The sequence below is a fragment of the Euwallacea similis genome, chromosome 12 (genome assembly GCF_039881205.1).
Source record: "Euwallacea similis isolate ESF13 chromosome 12, ESF131.1, whole genome shotgun sequence".
NCBI classification, from domain to species: domain Eukaryota; kingdom Metazoa; phylum Arthropoda; class Insecta; order Coleoptera; family Curculionidae; genus Euwallacea; species Euwallacea similis.
The window spans coordinates 493,582-513,249 of record NC_089620.1 but is presented as its reverse complement, the minus strand read 5'-3'; the positions used below and the strand labels follow the sequence as shown (position 1 = coordinate 513,249).

The following is a 19,668-nucleotide window of genomic DNA, read 5'->3' as shown; positions in this document are numbered from 1 at the left end:
TTTCATAACATTATCGGTCAGTATCGTGCAACTAAAAAGATTGGGAAATTTATGGGAGCCTGGCCTCACAAGAGTAACCGCCCGGTGGATAGCATTCACTGGTGTGCTTGCATGAACAAATGTGAATTTGAATGAAACGCCCAAAACATATTTTTGGAACTTCTATTTGCTCTGAAATAGTACATTTCCTCATTATAACTGAGACTTTTAAAATATATTTACAATAAACACCTCTCTACTAAATATTAAATGGTCTTTGTACACTCTTTCAATGTTTTTTTGGAAGATATTTTATTTACAAAAGTGGTCGTATGTACAGGGTGCCTTAAGAACTAAATAGTCATTCAAGTTTTTACAATACAACATTAATATATTAATTTTTTAATCTTCTAGAATGTCAGACTCATTCGTGCCAAAATGTTACTGATAGTAACCAGTCGATTTCAAAACGATAAATGACAGGGAAAAGTTTTGGAAATGTGGGTCGCGAACAAATATTTTGTTGCCTTTAAAGCGCTAACAACAAAAACTTTGCTCACATTAAATAATCATCACATAAAAGAAAAGCGGAATCCAGTTTAATATACATAATATTATTTGATTTTATTGCTTTCGATAGAACAAATTTTGAGTCCCGTCATTTTACCAACACTTTCAAAAATATATTAAACATCTCTTCTTAAAAACTAAACAAGGATTTTTGAGAATTATAGACCTATGGCAGGATGCTCTCCGCATTGGCGCAAACTTGTGCCAAAAGGTCTCGTTGTTTTACTTATACGTATACTTAAAAAAAGAGATCTAATACGCCTTAAGGAATACTTTTGTTTTGTAAAAGAGGCGCCAAAACGAGGCGTTTAGGTCCTCGTGTTAAAGCGCCTTATCATATGTTACACTATACTGGGAGATGCAGTTAAATTTATAATTTTTCTGTGGAGTTAATGGTTTGAAAGAAAAATGGTGTTGGGTATTTTTTGTTGAATTTGCCTGTTGGTGAAACAAAATTGACAACATCGGTTTATTTTAGAGTGGAAAAAATATGTAATATGATGTCGAAACCCGAACAAAATCAATAATTTTATAACCTTTCTTTTAAAGCTTTGTAGTCGCTCAGTGCTAAAGACTCGCCGATGCACAAAAACAACAAGGGACATTTGTCATTGCAACACCTTTTCAAAAGTTCTTCCATGCAAATGCTATATTTCTAATATTAATAACAACATGTCTCCCAGGACTAGAAACGCCGCCAACGAAGTTGGGTCGACTATGTGGATACTGAATTATTCCTCGCTTCTGCGACACACATATTTTAGTTATAAGGAATAGAGTTCACACAATGAATGTCGATTCTATATGAACGAGTCTTGAGACGCCGAGGGTATGTTACCGAGGAGATTTTCTAAAAACAATTCGATTTGCTTTGCAACATTCTGAAACGAAAAATAGAGATCTCAATCTAAATGAATAAAAAACAAAAACATACATAATAACTACGTATTTACACAAATTTTGGATTCTTTTAACTACTTGGTAGCAGTCCATCGTTTTCGATTCAAAGCGCCTTGTGAAATTTATCAATAATGAAACAAAGAAATTAAGCTTATTAAAAAAAATGTAAAAATAAATAAGTCTCTCGAAAAATAATCACTCACTAAAATACAAATATCACTTGTTTACTTTTTTGCCAAAACTAAGCCTCAAGTAAGAAACTTTGCACTTAAGGGCCAAATTATTAATGCACTATAAGCTAATTTTTCAGGCAACACTGAAGCAAAGGATAAGTATTGAAACAACTTTGATTTGAAAATTAATAGCACATTAGTAGCTTGACCCTAAAGCAGAACAAGTTCAGATATTAAGAAACACACTCATCAGGCAAAATGTCTCATTGTCAATGATTGTCAGTTAAGGTGAAAGTGGTGAATGATAAATAGACCCTAAAAAAAAGCTTCTTAACAGCTGAAATTCTGCACTAAACTGGGTAAAAACGTTGATTTTCTTGCATATAATTGTACTTAAAAGTTACGAGAGACGGCCTAAAGGGAATGATACTAGCTCCCGGGTCGCGGGCTCGCTGTACTGACCACAACCATGGGTTTGACAATGTATTGGGTTAAAGGCACCACTTTGCCGTTGATTTGGCCATTAATACCTGGAAAAAGCTTTAATGAATAAGACTTAGTTTAATTAATCGAACGTGATAATTTACCGTTTAGTTGTTGTGGTGTGGTGATAAAATGAGTGGATACCAGCGGAGCCAACTCGGTCAAACCCTTGTGAGGGACAATGGCCACTTTTTGAAGGACCAAACCTTGGTTTACCGGATAAGTCATGGGCAGCACTGAGATACCGGTGGTTTGTACTGGTTGGGTCAACTGAAAAATTTCATAATTTGATACATTACGGTAATTGCAGCTTCAAAATATATGCATATTAGATATGAATATATATCAAACGTTGTCAGATTTTGTATCAAATCTGAAATTTCTAATTAAATTAAACTGCATCTCTTTACCTCTTTGGTAGCTGTAGATGAGGGAGCTACAGTTACAACTCCCTTGCTCGCAATGGCAATTTTGCCATCCCCGTTCATGGCCGTTATCACAGAGTTTGTCTGACTTATCACAGGCACCTCGCTCGCGCTGGACACCAAGTCTGAAGTGGAACCTGCCACCGTGACCAATCCCGGACTGGCCACTGTCACCACGTTAAGAGAGTTGCCCAAACTTACTGAAATATCCTCACTGTATTCTGCGTATGTGTCCTCGGCTGTGGCATGTTCCACTTTGATTGGCGAGCACTCGCTGATAGTGTAAGAAGGGCTCACAATTGTAGGGCTCATTGAGGTGCTGCTGCTATAATACAGCTTTATTTCTTAAATGTTTCATTATAGGGCGAGTAGTGTAGTTACCTGGGGCTAGGACTGGTACCCATTGAACCTTCACCGCTGTCTCTCTGCTTCATTCGCTGAGAGAGACTGGTGGTGCTAGACGGAACTTCGGAAACGATTTTGGAAAAATCCAGATTACCAAAAGGAGAATCTTTTTTCAGGGTTGCCAGTCGCTGCTGGTATGCAATTTTCTCTCTTGCAAGTCGCTCTAATTGATGCTCATACTCGCTCTCTCTGCGTTTTAATGTCTGGATATATCTGTTAAAAAAAGTTACTAAAAAATATTATTATTTTTTTAAGATACACTCACTTTAAGGCTGAATGCAAAATACTCAGGTTCGAAGTTTTCTTCTCATCACCGTTGGCGGGAAGTTGCTTCTTGAGGAGATCAAAGCATTCCTTTAAGTGCGCCCTCCGACATTTCTCCAGCTTGTTGTGCACCTCTCTTGTACCTAGTATATCATAAACTTGTGATATACTAGGTACAAGAGATATATCATAAACTTATGATATACTAAAGAAACTTAAGGCACATCAAATCGCATATTTAAATTTCCAATAACTTCCCCACAGATACTAGAAATTGGACTTACCCGATCTGAAAACCATGGGTGGTTGTTTAAGCTTTTTTGGTTCGCTGGGTCCGGTTTCGTCAATTACCAGCGGGTTCATAATGTCGAAGGAATTATGCATGATCCGTTTCTGAGACTGAGACATTGTGGTGCTGGAAATGTGCCCGTCTTGCTCTTTTTTTATTTGGGGCAGGTTTGGTACTGGGGAGCCATTTTCAGGAGAGGTCGTTGATGGCGGTGATACTGCCGCCGCTTTGAATTAGAAAGAGTTTTGGCTGATATTTTCTTTTGTATGGAGAAGATATTTACCGTGTATTCCTTGGAGGAAAGTTGAAGATATGTTGTTGCTTGAAATAACGACAGTTTGGGTCGGTGGAGGGTGGTGAGATCCGTTTCCGAGGGCGGGAGAATTTAGGATTTTTACTGGCTGTAGTGAGAAAGTCTGCGGAGTTGTTGTGCCTGTCTGTAATTACAACAAAGAATGAACGTAACCCATTTTAAAAAGAAGGATAGCTTAACAAATAGAATTCTGATGTGCGGCTCTAATACTTTGTAAAAAGCCCTCGTAAGACGTGAGTCTTAAATAGGCAACCAGGTATTCGCAATAAAGCTTTCAAATGTTTTTTTATTACTTCTTGTTGTTTTGTTTGTATTGTCGAATTTAATAAATTAAAACATTTTTAATAAACTGTTGTTAGTAAAGTTCAATAAATAGTGTTGCGTACTGCAAATAAATGATAATAAGTGCTGGAACTGTCTATGAACGTGATTCGCAAATTAAGGAATTGAAGTGGCTTCCAAATTGTCGTATACCTATTCGGCCAATGTCTTCAGATCTTGGACAGTGTTCCCGGCTGTCGACACATATCATGTTGTGTGGGTATGTAAAACGACCAAATTACATTACTCTTGAGAAAATAACGAGAAGGAAACCAAGAACTTCTGTATAATTCGATAAAGAAACTGTAAATAACTATATTAAAGATGAACACAAATATGGCGGGTAAGGTATCGCCATTCAGGCCACTGTCGTAAAGCATTAATGAATTAAGTAAATTAAAATTGAAATAATGCTAAAACACGGCAAAATATACAAAATGTGTTAATAATGGGACGAGTATAATTTCCATATTTTTTGAATATTAAAATAAAGAGTTGCTGCTAAAAGTAAAATATAGTGAATATAAATTTAAGCCTAGAAATGGCGGACTTGTTTAGACTGATCATGACATTTGTTAATAGGGTGTCATAATGAATAGGTTATTCGTGGTTGATTTTAGTAAGTTACACGTTTTAAAATCATGATGGGATAATATTAATTCCATTATGATTTCAATCAAATTTTAAAAAATATATATTTTGTAGGTCAAAAAGAAGAAAAATTTACATTAAAACGGTTATATTTTTTACTTAAAACTAATGAGTTATGCAAAAGAACCTTAAATTTTAAAAAAATGAAAGAAAAATAATTTTTATTTTACGAGAAAGCGGTGGCGTGCCATTTTCTTTTCGTCAAAAAGATTCAAGAACTGATACGCGCACTACTGAAAATCAAAGTTTTTTTTGAGTTTCTTGTATGTATTAACACTTGCCAAAGTCCGTTTAAGCATCGAGCAATTTTGCAGAAATGACTAATTTTTCATTTTTTAAATAAAACTTAATCATTCTGTATTATCCGTACTGATATTATCTGCATTGTTCATATTCATATTTCAGAAAAATGCCAAAAGAAAAATCTTTTTTTAAGCCTTATTTGCTGATAGAAGAATTTCCCGAACTTGCGAATCGCCCTGTATACGCATTTTTAGGATTCATCTCAACCCTAGTTTCGAGAAAACTGACCGAAATGGCCATCAAACAATGGTCGTAAGTCAACAAGTGGTGGTGAGAAATCATCAAACTTACCCTGTTAGGTACGTGGGTGGATCCCCCATTGACTGTGGTCACCGCGCGGATCGTCGTCATTGCTAAATGATGCGGATCCCCCGCGGTCCTGTGTTGTCGCTCTTCCTGTTCCTGCATTTCCAAAAATTTCGCCGCTTCCAGAAGTGTGTTTAGGCTCATTTTGCTGGACCCGTCGCCGTTGCCACCGACCACCGACTGCAATAGGATGATTTTCACGTTAGATACCCCGGATTTCGGTAAGAGTTTCTGCTTAGTCGACGACATTTTTTTTTCTATGGTAAAATCGTGAGTAATAAGTAGGCTGTGTTGGTAAATAATCGTGGAGGTGAACAGAGATACTATTGCGGATACACACATAACAAACAGAAACAACGTCACACACGCGAGATCTTAGTTGATTTGGGGGAGGGGAAGGTCGAGAAGGGGGGTAAAGGCAGTGTTGCCGCGCAAATTTAAGAAGCTGAGATGACTTAAGTCGTCAAATAAAATAATCACAAAAAATGTAACGAGTTACTTGAGATTGACTTAGAAAAAAAAGTGAATTACGTAATGTCATCGACACACTTTTTTTTTAAATAAAAACCCAACCACTTGGCAACCATGCGGTCTGGGAGGGGCAACAGATGGAAAAAAGGCTAGAAACACGTTTCTAGTTTGAAACACCGTTGCCAAATCCAAATTTCGATCTTGTTTTATGTAATCCAGCAATGTGGGCGTTTGTAAACAGGATCCACCCGCAACTGCAAAAAAGCGCGTGTGTGTGTGTGTGTGTGTGTGTGCAGTTATCACGTGACATCTAACATCACTAATGATCCGCACCAAATAAAAATGTTTTCATTTAACTCGACACCCTCATCAGGTATTTTTTAGGTCACGTTATAATTACCATTAGTCACGTTTCAAAGTTCCGATTGCCTTTAGCCTTTCAAAGGCACTAAAACGTGCTCGTATTAAGATCAACAATCGTTACGTCACTATATTTAACGACATAAGCGACCAATGGCAAAGGCCCCCCGAAATGTTTTTAAACTCATTTGAGCGCCTCAGGCATGGTCAAGCAGTGTTGCCGCTCTTTTTTTTAATTGAACTAAAAAAAGATTTATATAAAGAAGTGCTTCTTTTCGGGTTACATGGCAACGCTAGTTATGTGCCTCTGGTGGAGCATGGCTTTTCGCGCACCACGCACCTTTCGGGCAATGTTGCCTTATCAAATAAACTTTTATGGCATAATCGATTTTTACGAATAATAATTTCCTTGTAATTTATTGTTTGTTTGAAACTCTTTTCTTTTTTAGTCAAAACATTGGCGTCTCAAAAAAATTGCATATTCCCCAATATTCAATAGTATTTATTTGCAAACAATATGTTGAAGATATCAAGAAATACAAAAATATTAATAATAAACATATGTAAATGTATATTATTTCAAAAGCAGTTGGGTGGTTTTCACCACTGTTTGTATTGAATTTATATTAATTCAAATCTCTAATGGTATTTGGCAGTTTCTATTGGCTTAAGTTTTCAATGCACATGGAGCTAATATAAAAAAATAGATATAACCCAGATGCCTTTTGAATGATATATTCTATACCTCAATGTTGCTATACGTAAAATTTTATTTTTAGAGTTTAATTAAAATACAAAGTATGGCAAATTCCCGTTTTTAATTAATCTCTCTGTATCCCTTCAGGTATGAAAGGGATTTATCGCTTTATCTGCATTGGGCAGATGTTGATATGCTTTCAGCACAAACTATTTCCCAAAAACATACTATTTCACAATATGAAAGATCGATGAGTCCGACGATTAAAAACAGTCTATAGATTAGTCAAATCAGGAATTTTGCTTACTTAAAATAATCTAAGGAATACAAGTATACACGTACATTAGGCATTTACGTCACAAGTCCAGTAGGTGACTTATTACAAGACGAGTTTTTTACAGACGAGCCAACGTCAGGAGCTGAGTCTGGAAAAAATTTTAGTTAGTGTTGCGACCCAATGCACGTATATCATGTATTATTTTATTTTATATTGTTCCCAATTTACAAATGATTATTTTTCAAGCTTAAACAAATAATTTTTTTTGAAAATATGGTGAATGTAGAACTCTATACCCGATTAAGTATTTATCGAAACATGCAGGTTTTAAATACATTTTTATTTAATAAATAATTGACTATTTACATGCAAAAAAGGAAATATTACGATGTTTGAATTATCTTTAGATAAAAATTAGTGTCCACAATGATCATAAGAGCAGAAAAATGATTAATTTGAGTAGAAGAATGGCTGTGAGAAGGGATGGACCGATCATAGTCCGGTAAGGTTGATTAGTTAAAACATTATAGTATTAAGTACAAAATGTTCAGTTTACTGACTATAAATCGACACAGGATAAGCATATCTACTCCAACAGTATGAAATAAAATAATAATTCGTCTTGAGGATGAAGTTTCATACTGATAATAAAAATCGACTGCTTTTACTTGTTGCTTTGAAAAGTACCGACTAGGAGAGTGATGCTATGAATCATCTGACACTTTTATAAATTATCGGATGGAAAAACGTACTATGCACCTTGATCTATATGCTCTACTTTGCCATTTTAGCAACGCCTCTGGCCTGTATAATGATGATAAAGTAGGTACTTGTATCACTGTGTTATATTCATAACCGAGTTAATAACTCATCACAATATCGTTTTATCAATTTACTAAAGAAACAATAACAAAACCTCGATATCGGGTTACATTTTTTTACACTCAATACTTATTTATTGTAGCAATATTCCAATTTAACGCAGCAACGTTTTTTTTACTCTTCATAATTGTTCTCGTAATGGTTGAATTTGTTAAGAAAAAAATTACAATCAAGGGAATTATTATTAGTATCAAGCAAGTACTTCATTAAAACCGTTAAATGCCCACTTTACGACCCTTCGAAGAGAACAAAGAAACTCGCACAAAAACGTTGATTTCTCGTGGAAACGGTAGTAATTTAGTAAAGCACCCCCTGGACGTAGTGTCTGTCAAGGGGTTCCACAATTTCACCCCCATAGACCGCCGAAATTTGCCCCGCTTTTAGCTGAAAAAGGCAAAAACTCTAAATCTATAACAAGTGGTTAAGCATAATCATTGATGAAAGGAGTGGCAAACCCACCGCGAGAAGTTGGCAACAGCGCAGATCACGTCGTCAATAAGGACACGTTGCAAGCATAGTTATGTCTAGGGATTTTGCAATTTCCCTTTAAAATTTACCTTGAAAAGAGCGGTTTTTTTGCGCGAGATTGGGTGGCAAGGTCCCCGAGATACCTGACCATGGATGAGGAAAGTTTGGCCGAAATCGAACGGATGGAAAGTGCGATTTTCTAGGCTGAAAATTAAGTGTCAGGTGCAGACCAATCGGAGGCAAGCACATGCTACGTCACATGCCAGGCATCACCCGGGCAATGCTCTTGCTTCAAAGCGAGAAAACACCCTTTCTTCTTTATCCAGTTCCTTTATTTACGCACCGTTTAACAACTTGATTCTATTTTTACCGACTTACCTAGAAAGATTCCTTCAGCACAACGTGGTAATGCGCTAAATATTGCTACAATGACAGTCCGCGAGCGGTCACTTTCACTCCTCGTTCAAAGTCAAATCCACCTGGGCGAGAAAATGGGCAGGGCGCGCGACTAAATTTCCAGTTTTTCCCAGCTGGAAAACTACGAGAAAGTCGACCGTGTAAAAAAATAACGATGTCACGTGCGTAATGACTTAGCTGTATCGACCAATGAATGGGACACGATTCGCGAGTGTCACTCTATTGTACCGTTATTGGCGAAATCGCGTCAGGTGCGACCTTTATTTTTTCTTCGGCCCAGGATTTTGTCGCGCCGCTCTCTACCCCCTTTTGCGCTAGTGGAAGCCCATGGAGAGCTTGATTTTTCTCGGGCACAGTTCAAGCCCTCGTATTTTCTTGACGGGAATCGGGCTTGCACTGAATTGTGAATCAACGATCAACATTTGGCGTGGCTCACGCGCACGGGGGCGCGGGGGGTCCGCGGAAACTACCGCGTGTCGAGGTCTGGTGGTGCGCCGCTGATGATGCGCCTTAGCATCCACATGACCACAGTTGCCTGATCGTGCTCAAAGTCCTTTCAACCTTTGTTTAAATCTATTCGTTTTCACCACTACTTTATCCATATATACAGAATGTTCGTTTTTCGAGCCTCGGAAGGGAAATTTTATATATTTCACCACTTAGTAAAATGTTGCTCAGAGATCCTCAAAGGTTCTTTATTTTACGAGAAAACGATACTTCATAATATATGGTTGTTTTAAACACGATTTTCTTCGTATAAGCATTGTAATAAATCACTCTTTGATCAAGGTTAGGTGGCCTTCTTGGGGCGCGTGTAGGAACCGTATACCGTGTGTAAGGGCAACACGCCAGAATGCACCAGTCGTTCAGAAATAGATAATCGCACTGGTGTGCACACCGGTACCCGTTCAGAAATTGCTCATCGGTTTGACTGAGCATACAAAACATAGGAGCAACGTGAATTTTTCGCAATGTCCTGGAAACGTACGACTTTAGGTAGGCCATGGAATCATGAGGTCAGATACAAATTTTGCACTGCGCATTGCGCCACGCAGGCGCATTTGATGTTAAATCAGGTTCCTTGGTCTACGAACCAACGATTTTGACATTTGTTTCAGATTTTACTGAAACTTTTATATTTATATCGAATGTCCATCCTAAAATTGTCAGTAGAGCGCTAGAATGGGTATGTTTAGCCTTAACGAAATTTCAAAACTTTACATTAAATTATTATCTTTTGTGGAAGTAAAAATCCGAATTTATTCTTTCTACAAGAAATTGGAATGATGCATAGTGTAAAAGTCTCATTCTCCCGTCTCAGTGAACGAAAATTCTGTAATTTGTAATTTAAGAAACCAATAAGTTGCTATAGGTGCTTCCATTTTATAGTACTTAACGCAGAACTAGTATTACTTTTCTTAACTCTGTTGAGGTCATAGATAGTTAATTAGTTAGTTAGTTAATAATACAACGTGAATAATATTAGATTCAATAAATGATCAAAGAGGTTCTTAAATTAGATATAGATAGAGTAGGTTTGTCTCAAAACATGGAGAATTATTCAAGGAAGGTAATAATGTAAGATTTTTATTAGTTGCCTTGGGGGACGTACCAATGGAACCGCGTTACCTGAGCCGTCAGAAGTAAGTGGCGACGCAGGCCAAGTTACATGCTGTGGGTTTTTAATTTACTGACGGCCTTGGCCTGCAGACTTCAACGTAGGCTCGTCCATAATCATACAGTCACCAGCACCAACGTTAAACTTAAAACCTTTTTAATGCAACATGTCCCCAGTTGACCTCACATTGCCTGGCGTACCTTTCAATAGACTTGACTTTGTCCCGTCTATTGGAGACGTCAGTAAGGCTCTTATTAGCTGCTTGAGGGTGTGACATCTCTACAGAGTTACCCGAATTGCTAAAAGTAAATGGACATGTAGGCCAAACTATATACTGTGGGTATATGAGTTAGTGATGGACTCGGCCTATAGACTTAAACGTAGGCCCGTTCGTTAGTCATAGTCACCAGCACCAATATCAAACTGTGAAACCATTTTGATGCAATACGTCTCGAATTGACCTTAAATTGCCTGAGCATGCCGGTTCTTCGGTTGAAGCAGGCGAATAAACGCCCACCCAAAGTTGTTTTTTTCAACAACGTTCTAAAAATACCAGGAAGAGCTTGGCCCAAACCTCTTTTATTTTTGTCACTACAACAATCATCACGAAAAATCTTAGTCACACCGATCTGCGAGATTCGAACGGGCCCCTGTTCTTTATTTTCTGCATATGTCCTCCTTTTCGACGGTTAATTTGGACTCTGATGTAACTATCTAGGCGGCCTTCAAAATTCAAATTGTTTTGTCGATATTACATGAACGAAATATTAAAATAAGAGATTTTGACTCATTTTGACTAAATGGCGAAGGTTATTTTGCTCACTATAATTTACTTACATTTGAAAGTACTATTTTACTCTTACTCGCAGATTTCACACAAGGATTTGAAAAAAAGATTTTATTGTTCTTCATAGACATTAAGAAAAGCTCAGTACTCTTATCGATATGAAAAACTGGGCTAAAGTGTACACGTTTTGCTTGGACGCCTTCTGCACTTTGTTCCTCACGAAAATCCCGCTAGTCGTCTTCATTAGATGAAATAAATCGGCTGCAAACTAGAATAAAATATGGATGAGTCCCAGACCAACCAAACTGAAATTAACAAAGACACGTATATAGATGTAAACTAAATTTAAAGGTTCCTATTGGTGTACGGTTTGTTTGCGCCAGTAGGAACTGAAATGCGTCACCTGTATATAAGATTACTAAATTCGTAAAAATCATCCCAGTTCTTTCAAAATTTTTGACGTTTTGATTTGCTGAAATTGAAAAGTCAAATTTCTAACGTAATACGTTTTACAGCATGGAGTTAGCACTATAACAAAATGCAACAGATACAATAAAGCGCTACTGTTCAATATGAAAATTTCTCGATTTACATGTAAAAATTGGAAATGTACAAATGCTTATGTAGCAAAATAAATAACTCTATATACTAGCAAGATGATGTTAAAAGAATTTAACAGTACTTTTTGTACCAGTCAAAATGATTGTAATTATGCCTTTTGGATGGATAAGTTACTTCTAAGAAAAGCTCTTTAAAAAACTATCAGTATATTCAGTTAAGAATGGAGAATAAATAGTTTCGCATTAAAAATAAATAAATAAATGCGGCCTTATACTAATCGACGATAATTTTTATTCTCTATAATGTCAAGAAAAAGTATAATTTTTAATCTAACCTTTGGAGTGTCTACTTCTTTTTCTGAAAATGCCTGGCTCACTTCAGTACACTCAATAAACGCCGCTTTAAGCGGGGTCACCAACAACATTTGATGATTTTTCTAAAAAGTAAAACCATACAACTATCAATTCTTGAAACTCTTTTAGGGTGAATTCAGACATCTACGAAATGTGCACTAAATGCATCAAAATCGTCGATTTTTTCCGCTTCTCCATCAGATGGCTTTATGCACATTTTTTGGATGTCCGATTTAAACTGACCTGTTTGCCTTTTTCGGGTAAAAATTCTCGCATTTGCATAACAATTTTCCTCCTCCCTGCGTTCAAATTCCACCTAGACCAGGAAAAATTAAACGAATTTGATATTTCCGCCATATTGTAGTAGAGGTGTTGTTCCATGGCCCAGTGTTTCTCACAGCAACCTTCATAAACATGTAGTTAAATAAACCAACTTTGTTGTTGACAACCCACCATCAATATAGCAAAAGGCGTCGAATGCAGGAAATATGTCTATTCCAGCTTCTTTCATCATCTAAACAAGACTCTTTGGCATCTAAAGTATAAAAAAAATGTAACGAACCCTTTTTAACTTGTGAAGCTTCAAATATTTCCCAACGCTCTCCTGCAGTGTCATGTTGGGACTGTTCTGTAGCTGAGTAATGGCAATCAAACCATCCTTAACATTAAATTCTAACATTAAAATAGCGGCGGTCAGCTGTATTGTTATAGAATCACTGAGGAAATCATGTGTATATTAAAATCACTTCTTAAGGAGAAAACCTTACTTACTCTACTTCTGGCTTTATATCATATGCTTGAAAGGGAAGATTGGAGTATCTGCAAGTGGCCAGTCCATACACTCCAAACACACCTGTGCGAAAACTCACTATACATTTATCTTCATTGTGCTTCACATCATGAATTTCTTCATTGGACCACAGTTTCCTTTCTTCGTCCCAACGGCAGATAATTGGTAGCTCCAGGAAGATTACATGAGGAGGCCACCTTATACCAACTTCGTTACTACATTGTCCTAAATTTGATTTAAAAGCTCACTTGACGTTTATAAATATCAGTTTATCAAGTTCTTCCTCTTGCTTTTTCATTTCTTCTTCCAATTCTTCAGGTAGCTTTCTGATGCTTATATCGGATCCCGTGGGGGGTTCTGGCTCTGGAGGCATGTACGGGGTGTAGACTACTTTAAATGGGAGCACTTCTAACTTCTTGGGGAGGTAAACTGAAAGCAGGCATTTTTTTAAGTTCAGAAAATTGTACTTACGGCCAGTAATAGTCATGTCCATAGTAACGAAGTCTTGTGGTTGAGGAGGTTGCGCTAACAAGTTCAGATGAAATACTCCTCCAAGTATTACGTATTTTCGTAAATTGATGACGTTTTCGGGGATTTCAATTTGGAGCTTCGCTCTTGTTTTACTGTAAAGTTGATCTGAAAGACGTCAAACGTCAAAAACCAATAATTATTTTTGATGATCTACCTTCGATGTCAAGGGCAAACTCGCTAGCTGAAGGTTTCAATTGTTTGAATGGTACCACAAGGCTGCTTTCGTCTAACTCAGAATCGCCATTTTCAGAGTCTTAAATAAAATTAATAAAGTCATTAAATAAATTTCTTAATTCAGAATTCTCAGAGGATTCGAGGGAAAGCATTACAATCCGACAACAAAGCACACACTCCACAGGTTGCATCTCTTATAGGCATTGTGTGTTTTTTTAAAAACAAAAGAGTGAGGCGATGATGCCGATTTAGTTTTGTTTGAAGAGGAATTTCTAATATGGGGAAAATTAGTCTTTTGGTTTTGGAATTCGAGTATAAATATTCAAACTCACCAAATTTCTTCTCTTCTTCATGTTTCTCCTGTCCATCGCTATTTTGCTGCTGTTGACCATTTGGTTCCACATCATTAGCTTCTACCTGAGTTTGAGACACTAGCTTCGTAGTATCTCTAAACACAGTTGACTGACTCTCTCCCTTGTCTCTATTGTTGTATTTGTACTTAAGCTGAGTCCGCCATTCTTTCTTAGTTATTGCCAGCAAATCTATAATATATTCACATAATCTTACTGAATACATCTCCTGCATATAATATGCTTTCATACCCATATAAAAATCCCTCGGCACTTCCGACATGTAATAAGTGTCACTGAGGTCGCTGAGATGATCGTACTTCAGATACATTGCTCTTATTGCTGCGTTTTCACAGTTTACAGTCGGAGGAAAGAGAACTGAGAAATCCATTAAATTGAAGGAAATATCTATACGAGGTCTAAAGAATTTTTAGTTATCTATAAAACTGATACATTATAATGATTATTGACCCACTTGGGGGGTCTCCTAGGATTGGGCAAAGGTATAGGCAGCATCACTCTCAACCAAACGCATAGGGTGACAAAATCGTCTTTGAAGTTGAAGTTTGCCGTTGGAATGTTTATGCGATTCAGATTATTTTCTATATTCCTCAGCAATCTATATGTGGCTACATCTAGGCTGTCTGCCTGGAAATCTCTGAAAAGTTGTCGAATCTATAAATTTACATAAATTGCAGAGAAGTGCTTTTGCAGAAGACATAACACTTGCCCACTTCCAGTTCTCTAATTTGGGCAAATCCTCTTCAGTTACGGTTTCAATGAGCTCGTCTAAATTGCCAAGAAGCTGATGAAATTTGATAAAAAAATGAGCTGAAGAAACATCAAGCCGTAATTACCTGAATGGCATCCCCAGTTCTGATTGAAGCATCTTCAATGCTGGTTTTTTCCCAATCCAAATCCCATAAATGCAGGTAAGTATTCATTTGGGCACATGCTGCTGGATTAGGGAGCTTTCCGCATTCCAGATACTTCTTCCACTGTCAAAAGGGCTTTAATAGAAAGTTTGAGGATATTTAAAGTTAAAATAACCTCAAACAACTCCCTTTCTTGTTTGATAACTTCCGCATTGGCTGCAGCGATGTTTTGAATCGAAGCAACACTTTCTTGAAGCTGCTCCAAACGGAGCCTTTGTTCTAAAATTTCGCGTTTGTCCCTCTCAATTGCAGCCAGATGGTCTTCCTCTTCTTTCTTTCTAATCATATCTTCAAGCCTTGTAACGGGGAAAATGTAATTAAAATGTAATAAATAGGTATGAAAATTTTAATACATTTTAACCTGAGCCTCCATTTCTGCTTTCGCTTTCTCCGCCATTTCAGCTGTCATTTTAGCCTTCTCCTTTTTGGAGATCTTCTTCTTGGGACCCTAAATAAATAGCTAATTGCAAGAACGTTTGACTTGCACTGCACTATCATCAGACAATTCTTCAATACGTTTTCTTCCTTATCAGCTTGTGTGTGTGATTGATTTTATTTATTTAAAATCTACTTCTTCAAGTTTTTCTGGGTTCCCTGTCTTAGCTATTATGCGCGCAACAAATGTTATTAAATGTTTAATTTTTCTTAAGCATTATCAACGGCCTTTTGGGCCTGAAGTTTGGCTTTCTTAGGCTTTGGCCTCGATTTTAGCCTTTTTCCCCTGCTTCTTTTTCAATTCCTTTCCCTCTCTGTCAACTTCTCTTCCAACTCGGTTTGCCTTTCTTCAGTTTCAATGATTTCTATTTCCGACTCTCTCATCCTCTGACCATTCATGATTTTGAAGATATTTACGAAACTTTGTCTGACAAATACGTTTAATTAATGAGTGAAGGAAAGCGATGAAAAATTGACTTGCGGCTCTCGTCTCCAGATTCACTTGGAGCTCGAAAAACAAGCCTCCAAAAAAGCTGTAGAATGAAGCTCAGAATTTTGAGGCTCTCCTTTTTTGTCTTTAGTTCAGGTTAATGCAGCTGGCAAATTCGGTTAAACCCAAAAATTAATATGTAATTTTCGATTTTTCTGCGATTTTTTTGATGTCGAAACATCTAAGCGATTAAAAGAAAAACGTCACACTCCGACAACACGAAGCAGTTTTCTACTACTACATCATTTATGAGGGTCGCGTACTTTTGAAAAACAAAAGAGTGACACAACGTTGCCATTTTGAGATGTTGAAGTTATATCTGCAGGAAACTTTCTGGAGTACGTCAGCAGGATCCATTGAGGTTAATTAGAAATAATTGATGAGTAATTTTTAATTTGAATTAAAATTGTCTGTCATTTGATTTTTTTATATGCAACTTTATACCCTCTAACTTGCTGTTGTTGAATTTAAGTTATCACAATCCTTCTCATGACTACAACGTTCCCAAGGTAATAAATTCTACCTTTCAAGGCGCTTTTAATTCTTACGAATTCTAGATTGTCCCAAATTGCAAATTATTCATAATAAATAATGCAATAACGCAATCAACTGAAAAACGTAGAACTTGTGTGATTTAATGTCCGCGGTTTCAATTAAAGTAAGTGGTGTAACAGCAGGTGACGGGTTCCTTTATATTATTGAAAAATACTGTATTAAGCTTGAGCAATTCCTTGTAAACTTGATTTGTGAACATTCACATCTTCGTATACATAGTTTCTTTTGTGATTATTTAAATATCAGTGACAGTGAATTAATAATAAAAACATTTAAAAAAAGAATGTGTGTGTACCTCAATTGTATGCAAATCTATGGTAATCTTTGACATTTTAACCTTAATTTACAACATTACCAATTTGAACTGTGCTGTAGTGGCACAATGTTGATGTAGGTTGAACAAAATCAACAGTAGAGTATAATGACTTCCTGCGAAGAGATGATCTCGATACCGCAGTGTTTTGCAGGTAAAAATGTTTTCATAACCGGAGGTTCTGGATTTATGGGAAAAATACTGATTGAAAAACTGCTGCGATCTTGTCCCGATCTTAAAACCATCTACATGCTCCTTCGACCCAAGAAGGGCAGGAAACTCGAAGAGAGAATCAAGTTAATAACTGCTATTCCAGTGAGTGTGTTTTTTGTTTGCTTTAGTTGCCTAATTTTCCTGTAAATAGCTCTTTGACAAGCTGAAAAAAGAGCATCCTTCTAGACTTCAGAAAATTGTCCCGGTTGCCGGAGATGTTTCTCTGTTGGGATTAGGTGATAAATCCACTTGTACAACCACGAGAAACTGTTTATATTTTTCTCTGAAGGTCTCTCTGCTGAATCCAGGGCTATGTTGATCAAAGAAGTAAATATCATCTATCATATTGCTGCTTCGGTGCGTTTCGACGACTCTCTAAAAGACGCCATTTTTATGAACACAAGGGGAACCAGGGAGGCAGTGTATTTGGCGCAGGAAGTCAAGAACCTTGATGTGTTCCTGCACGTGTCCACTATGTATTCTCACACAGATAAAGAGGTTCAATTTTCATTTTTTTTATCCTAGTTATTTGCTTAAAGATTTTTCTTTAAAGGTGACTGAAGAAATAATGTATCCGCCCCTTGCGGACTGGAGGGAGGTCATCAAGACGGCAGAAAACACTGATTCCCACATTTTAAATGTGCTCTCTCTCCACTTTATTAACCCCTTTCCAAATACCTATACGTTCACTAAAAGACTCGCAGAAAGTGTCGTGTATGATCTATGTAGTGGGCGGATTCCTGCCGTTATTGTTCGTCCTTCAATAGGTACCTTTATAGGGAACTTTAAAACTTTATTGCAGTCGGGTACTTGTTTCAGTAATCTCAACTGTGAGTGACCCAATACCAGGCTGGATTGATAACTTTAATGGACCGATAGGGATGCTGATTGGAGGGGGAAAAGGTACGTAAATGAAGCAAAAGCAAAAAAAGCGCCAACTCAGAATCAGTACCGGCCTTATGCGGGGGTGACGGGACGAGGTTGGCGACGACCCCGGGCGGTAGACTAAGAAAGGCAACAGACTTTCTTGGTAGACGGTTGTTGTTAGGGATTGGGGCGCGGTTATTAAAAATTTCGCCCAGAGTGCCAAATTGCTAAGATCGACCCTGCACAGAAACAAATAATCTATCCCTATAACCAAGGAGGAATACTATTTTTGTTTTATCCTAGGTATCATAAGGTCAATTTACACTAATCCAGACGTAATTCTCGATTATGTTCCTGTGGATTTGGTAATTAAATTGCTTATTCTGGCCAGCTGGGACAAGGCTACCGAAAGGTAAGTTGCTGGCTAAATATTAAGAAAGGAGTATAACTTACCATTTTCTAATTTTATACACTTTCCAGCCTTAAAATACGAGTCTCATGCGTTCGTTTATTGATTTAACAAATGCGGATTGTTAGTTCGGGTTCACAACTTGTTTAGCTGTTTTGACCTTTTTTGCATTTCCCTGTTTTGAAAATTTTAACAGTATTAATTGGGAATATTTGTAGACGTAAAGAAGAGCGATTAAAGTTCTCAATCTACAATGCCAGCAACAATAACGTAAAGAATGTGACCATAGGGAACATGGTCAAGATGGGTAACTTTTCTCTATATTTCATTACAAATGAGATTAAATCAATTTTTTAGGTCAACAAATAGCAAGGGAAGTGCCTTTTAACACCATTTTGTGGCTCCCTGGCGGCGACATCACCCGCTGCTACGTATTTCACTTATTTAAAGTGATTTTTTACCACCTACTACCTGCCCTTTTCATTGATGGTTTTCTTATGCTTTCTGGACATAAACCCATGTATGCATAAAAACATTGAAAGTGGATCAATATTATCTAGTTCAAGTCTTTCAGATTGCTGAAAATCCAGAGGAAGATTTACATAGCCAATATGGCATTACAGTACTTTATCACTAAAGAGTGGACTTTTTTGAATAATAAAACTATCGAATTGGAAAATCGCATTTTGCCCCACGATAAGGCGGACTTTTCTTATGGCTACAAAAATTTAGATCGTTACGAGTTTTTCAAAACAGCCGCCCTGGGGGCTAAACGGTATCTGCTAAAAGAGGATATGAATTGCATGGATCAAGCGAAAAAAAATGTTCAAAGGTATGAATTTTGATTTTAAGTACGTTTAACTAGTTTTTATATTTTTCAGAATGTTTATTTTATCCGTAATCTTCAGAATATTTTGGTATTTAGCTATTGGTTACTTTCTGATTAATAAGGTCAAAATTCTAGACATTTTAGGCCATTTTTTAGACAAAATGTATCTATATTTAAACAATTTATAAGCATGTAATATTAATTTGGCAGTGGGGAAAATAAAGATTCAAATAATAGATTATTTTGTCAATTGATTACCTACAAGGGATGACGTCAGACTCTCCGGCTATGCCGCCAGAGATGCTGTTCTCTTATTGTCATCGAACGTCAGCTGTCAACTATCGAAAGCATCGATCTGTCAGATGTTTTTAGAAGCTTTATGGCCGTCGAGGGAGTAGTGTCGTTCGCATTAAAGACATTTATAATTTTTTCGATTTTCTTTAGATTTTGTAATAAATATTACTGAATTGCTGAATGAAACTCTCGTGGCAAATTTATTCCTAC

At 36.9% G+C, this 19,668-nt stretch overlaps 3 protein-coding genes across 6 annotated transcripts; 1 reads left to right on the top strand and 2 right to left on the bottom strand.

The window, feature by feature from the left end:
• Positions 1 to 146: 146 nt before the first annotated feature.
• Positions 147 to 9,566, bottom strand: Mnt. Of its 4 annotated transcripts, XM_066395689.1 has the most exons (9): positions 8,916 to 9,566; positions 5,368 to 5,562; positions 3,772 to 3,925; positions 3,484 to 3,714; positions 3,201 to 3,357; positions 2,912 to 3,148; positions 2,516 to 2,855; positions 2,210 to 2,375; positions 147 to 2,152 (listed from the first exon to the last, which is right to left on the bottom strand). In XM_066395689.1, the coding sequence occupies exons 2-9, from the start codon at positions 5,524 to 5,526 to the stop codon at positions 2,052 to 2,054; spliced, it is 1,545 nt and encodes a 514-aa protein (XP_066251786.1). In that variant the 5' UTR covers positions 5,527 to 5,562; positions 8,916 to 9,566; the 3' UTR covers positions 147 to 2,051. The 4 variants fall into 4 exon arrangements, with proteins under 4 accessions (XP_066251786.1, XP_066251783.1, XP_066251785.1 ...); XM_066395686.1 differs by lacking the exon at positions 8,916 to 9,566 and having other exon boundaries at positions 5,368 to 5,743; XM_066395688.1 differs by lacking the exon at positions 8,916 to 9,566 and having other exon boundaries at positions 3,201 to 3,342; positions 5,368 to 5,742.
• Positions 9,567 to 11,473: 1,907 nt separating this feature from the next.
• Positions 11,474 to 18,458, bottom strand: LOC136412609 (dynein axonemal intermediate chain 7-like). The gene is made up of 16 exons (XM_066395720.1): positions 18,380 to 18,458; positions 15,407 to 15,501; positions 15,169 to 15,349; positions 14,976 to 15,116; positions 14,849 to 14,923; positions 14,594 to 14,793; positions 14,371 to 14,537; positions 14,101 to 14,310; positions 13,749 to 13,847; positions 13,312 to 13,699; positions 13,045 to 13,260; positions 12,836 to 12,989; positions 12,727 to 12,787; positions 12,517 to 12,677; positions 12,255 to 12,356; positions 11,474 to 11,627 (listed from the first exon to the last, which is right to left on the bottom strand). The coding sequence occupies exons 1-16, from the start codon at positions 18,380 to 18,382 to the stop codon at positions 11,490 to 11,492; spliced, it is 2,391 nt and encodes a 796-aa protein (XP_066251817.1). The 5' UTR covers positions 18,383 to 18,458; the 3' UTR covers positions 11,474 to 11,489.
• Positions 16,907 to 19,644, top strand: LOC136412591 (fatty acyl-CoA reductase 1-like). Its single transcript, XM_066395695.1, has 10 exons — positions 16,907 to 17,161; positions 17,211 to 17,295; positions 17,349 to 17,557; positions 17,613 to 17,826; positions 17,879 to 17,962; positions 18,230 to 18,338; positions 18,554 to 18,642; positions 18,693 to 18,855; positions 18,910 to 19,167; positions 19,217 to 19,644. The coding sequence occupies exons 1-10, from the start codon at positions 16,955 to 16,957 to the stop codon at positions 19,350 to 19,352; spliced, it is 1,554 nt and encodes a 517-aa protein (XP_066251792.1). The 5' UTR covers positions 16,907 to 16,954; the 3' UTR covers positions 19,353 to 19,644.
• The last annotated feature ends 24 nt before the right edge of the window (positions 19,645 to 19,668 follow it).

Bases quoted from the DNA above. Each gene is read 5' to 3' on its own strand.
- Mnt (XM_066395686.1), bottom strand. From the start codon at position 5,724: ATGTGTGTATCCGCAATAGTATCTCTGTTCACCTCCACGATTATTTAC. The intron at 3,149-3,200 runs GTGAGTGTATCT...TTTTTTTAACAG, and splicing joins ATTTTGCATTCAGCCTTAAA to ATATATCCAGACATTAAAAC. The intron at 2,856-2,911 runs GTAACTACACTA...GCTGTATTATAG, and splicing joins GGTACCAGTCCTAGCCCCAG to CAGCAGCACCTCAATGAGCC.
- LOC136412609 (XM_066395720.1), bottom strand. The intron at 13,848-14,100 runs GTGAGTTTGAAT...ATTTTATTTAAG, and splicing joins TGAAGAAGAGAAGAAATTTG to ACTCTGAAAATGGCGATTCT. The intron at 12,788-12,835 runs GTTCGTTACATT...AGTCTTGTTTAG, and splicing joins AGCTTCACAAGTTAAAAAGG to ATGATGAAAGAAGCTGGAAT.
- LOC136412591 (XM_066395695.1), top strand. From the start codon at position 16,955: ATGACTTCCTGCGAAGAGATGATCTCGATACCGCAGTGTTTTGCAGGT. The intron at 17,162-17,210 runs GTGAGTGTGTTT...TCCTGTAAATAG, and splicing joins AGTTAATAACTGCTATTCCA to CTCTTTGACAAGCTGAAAAA. The intron at 17,827-17,878 runs GTACCTTTATAG...TACTTGTTTCAG, and splicing joins TATTGTTCGTCCTTCAATAG to TAATCTCAACTGTGAGTGAC.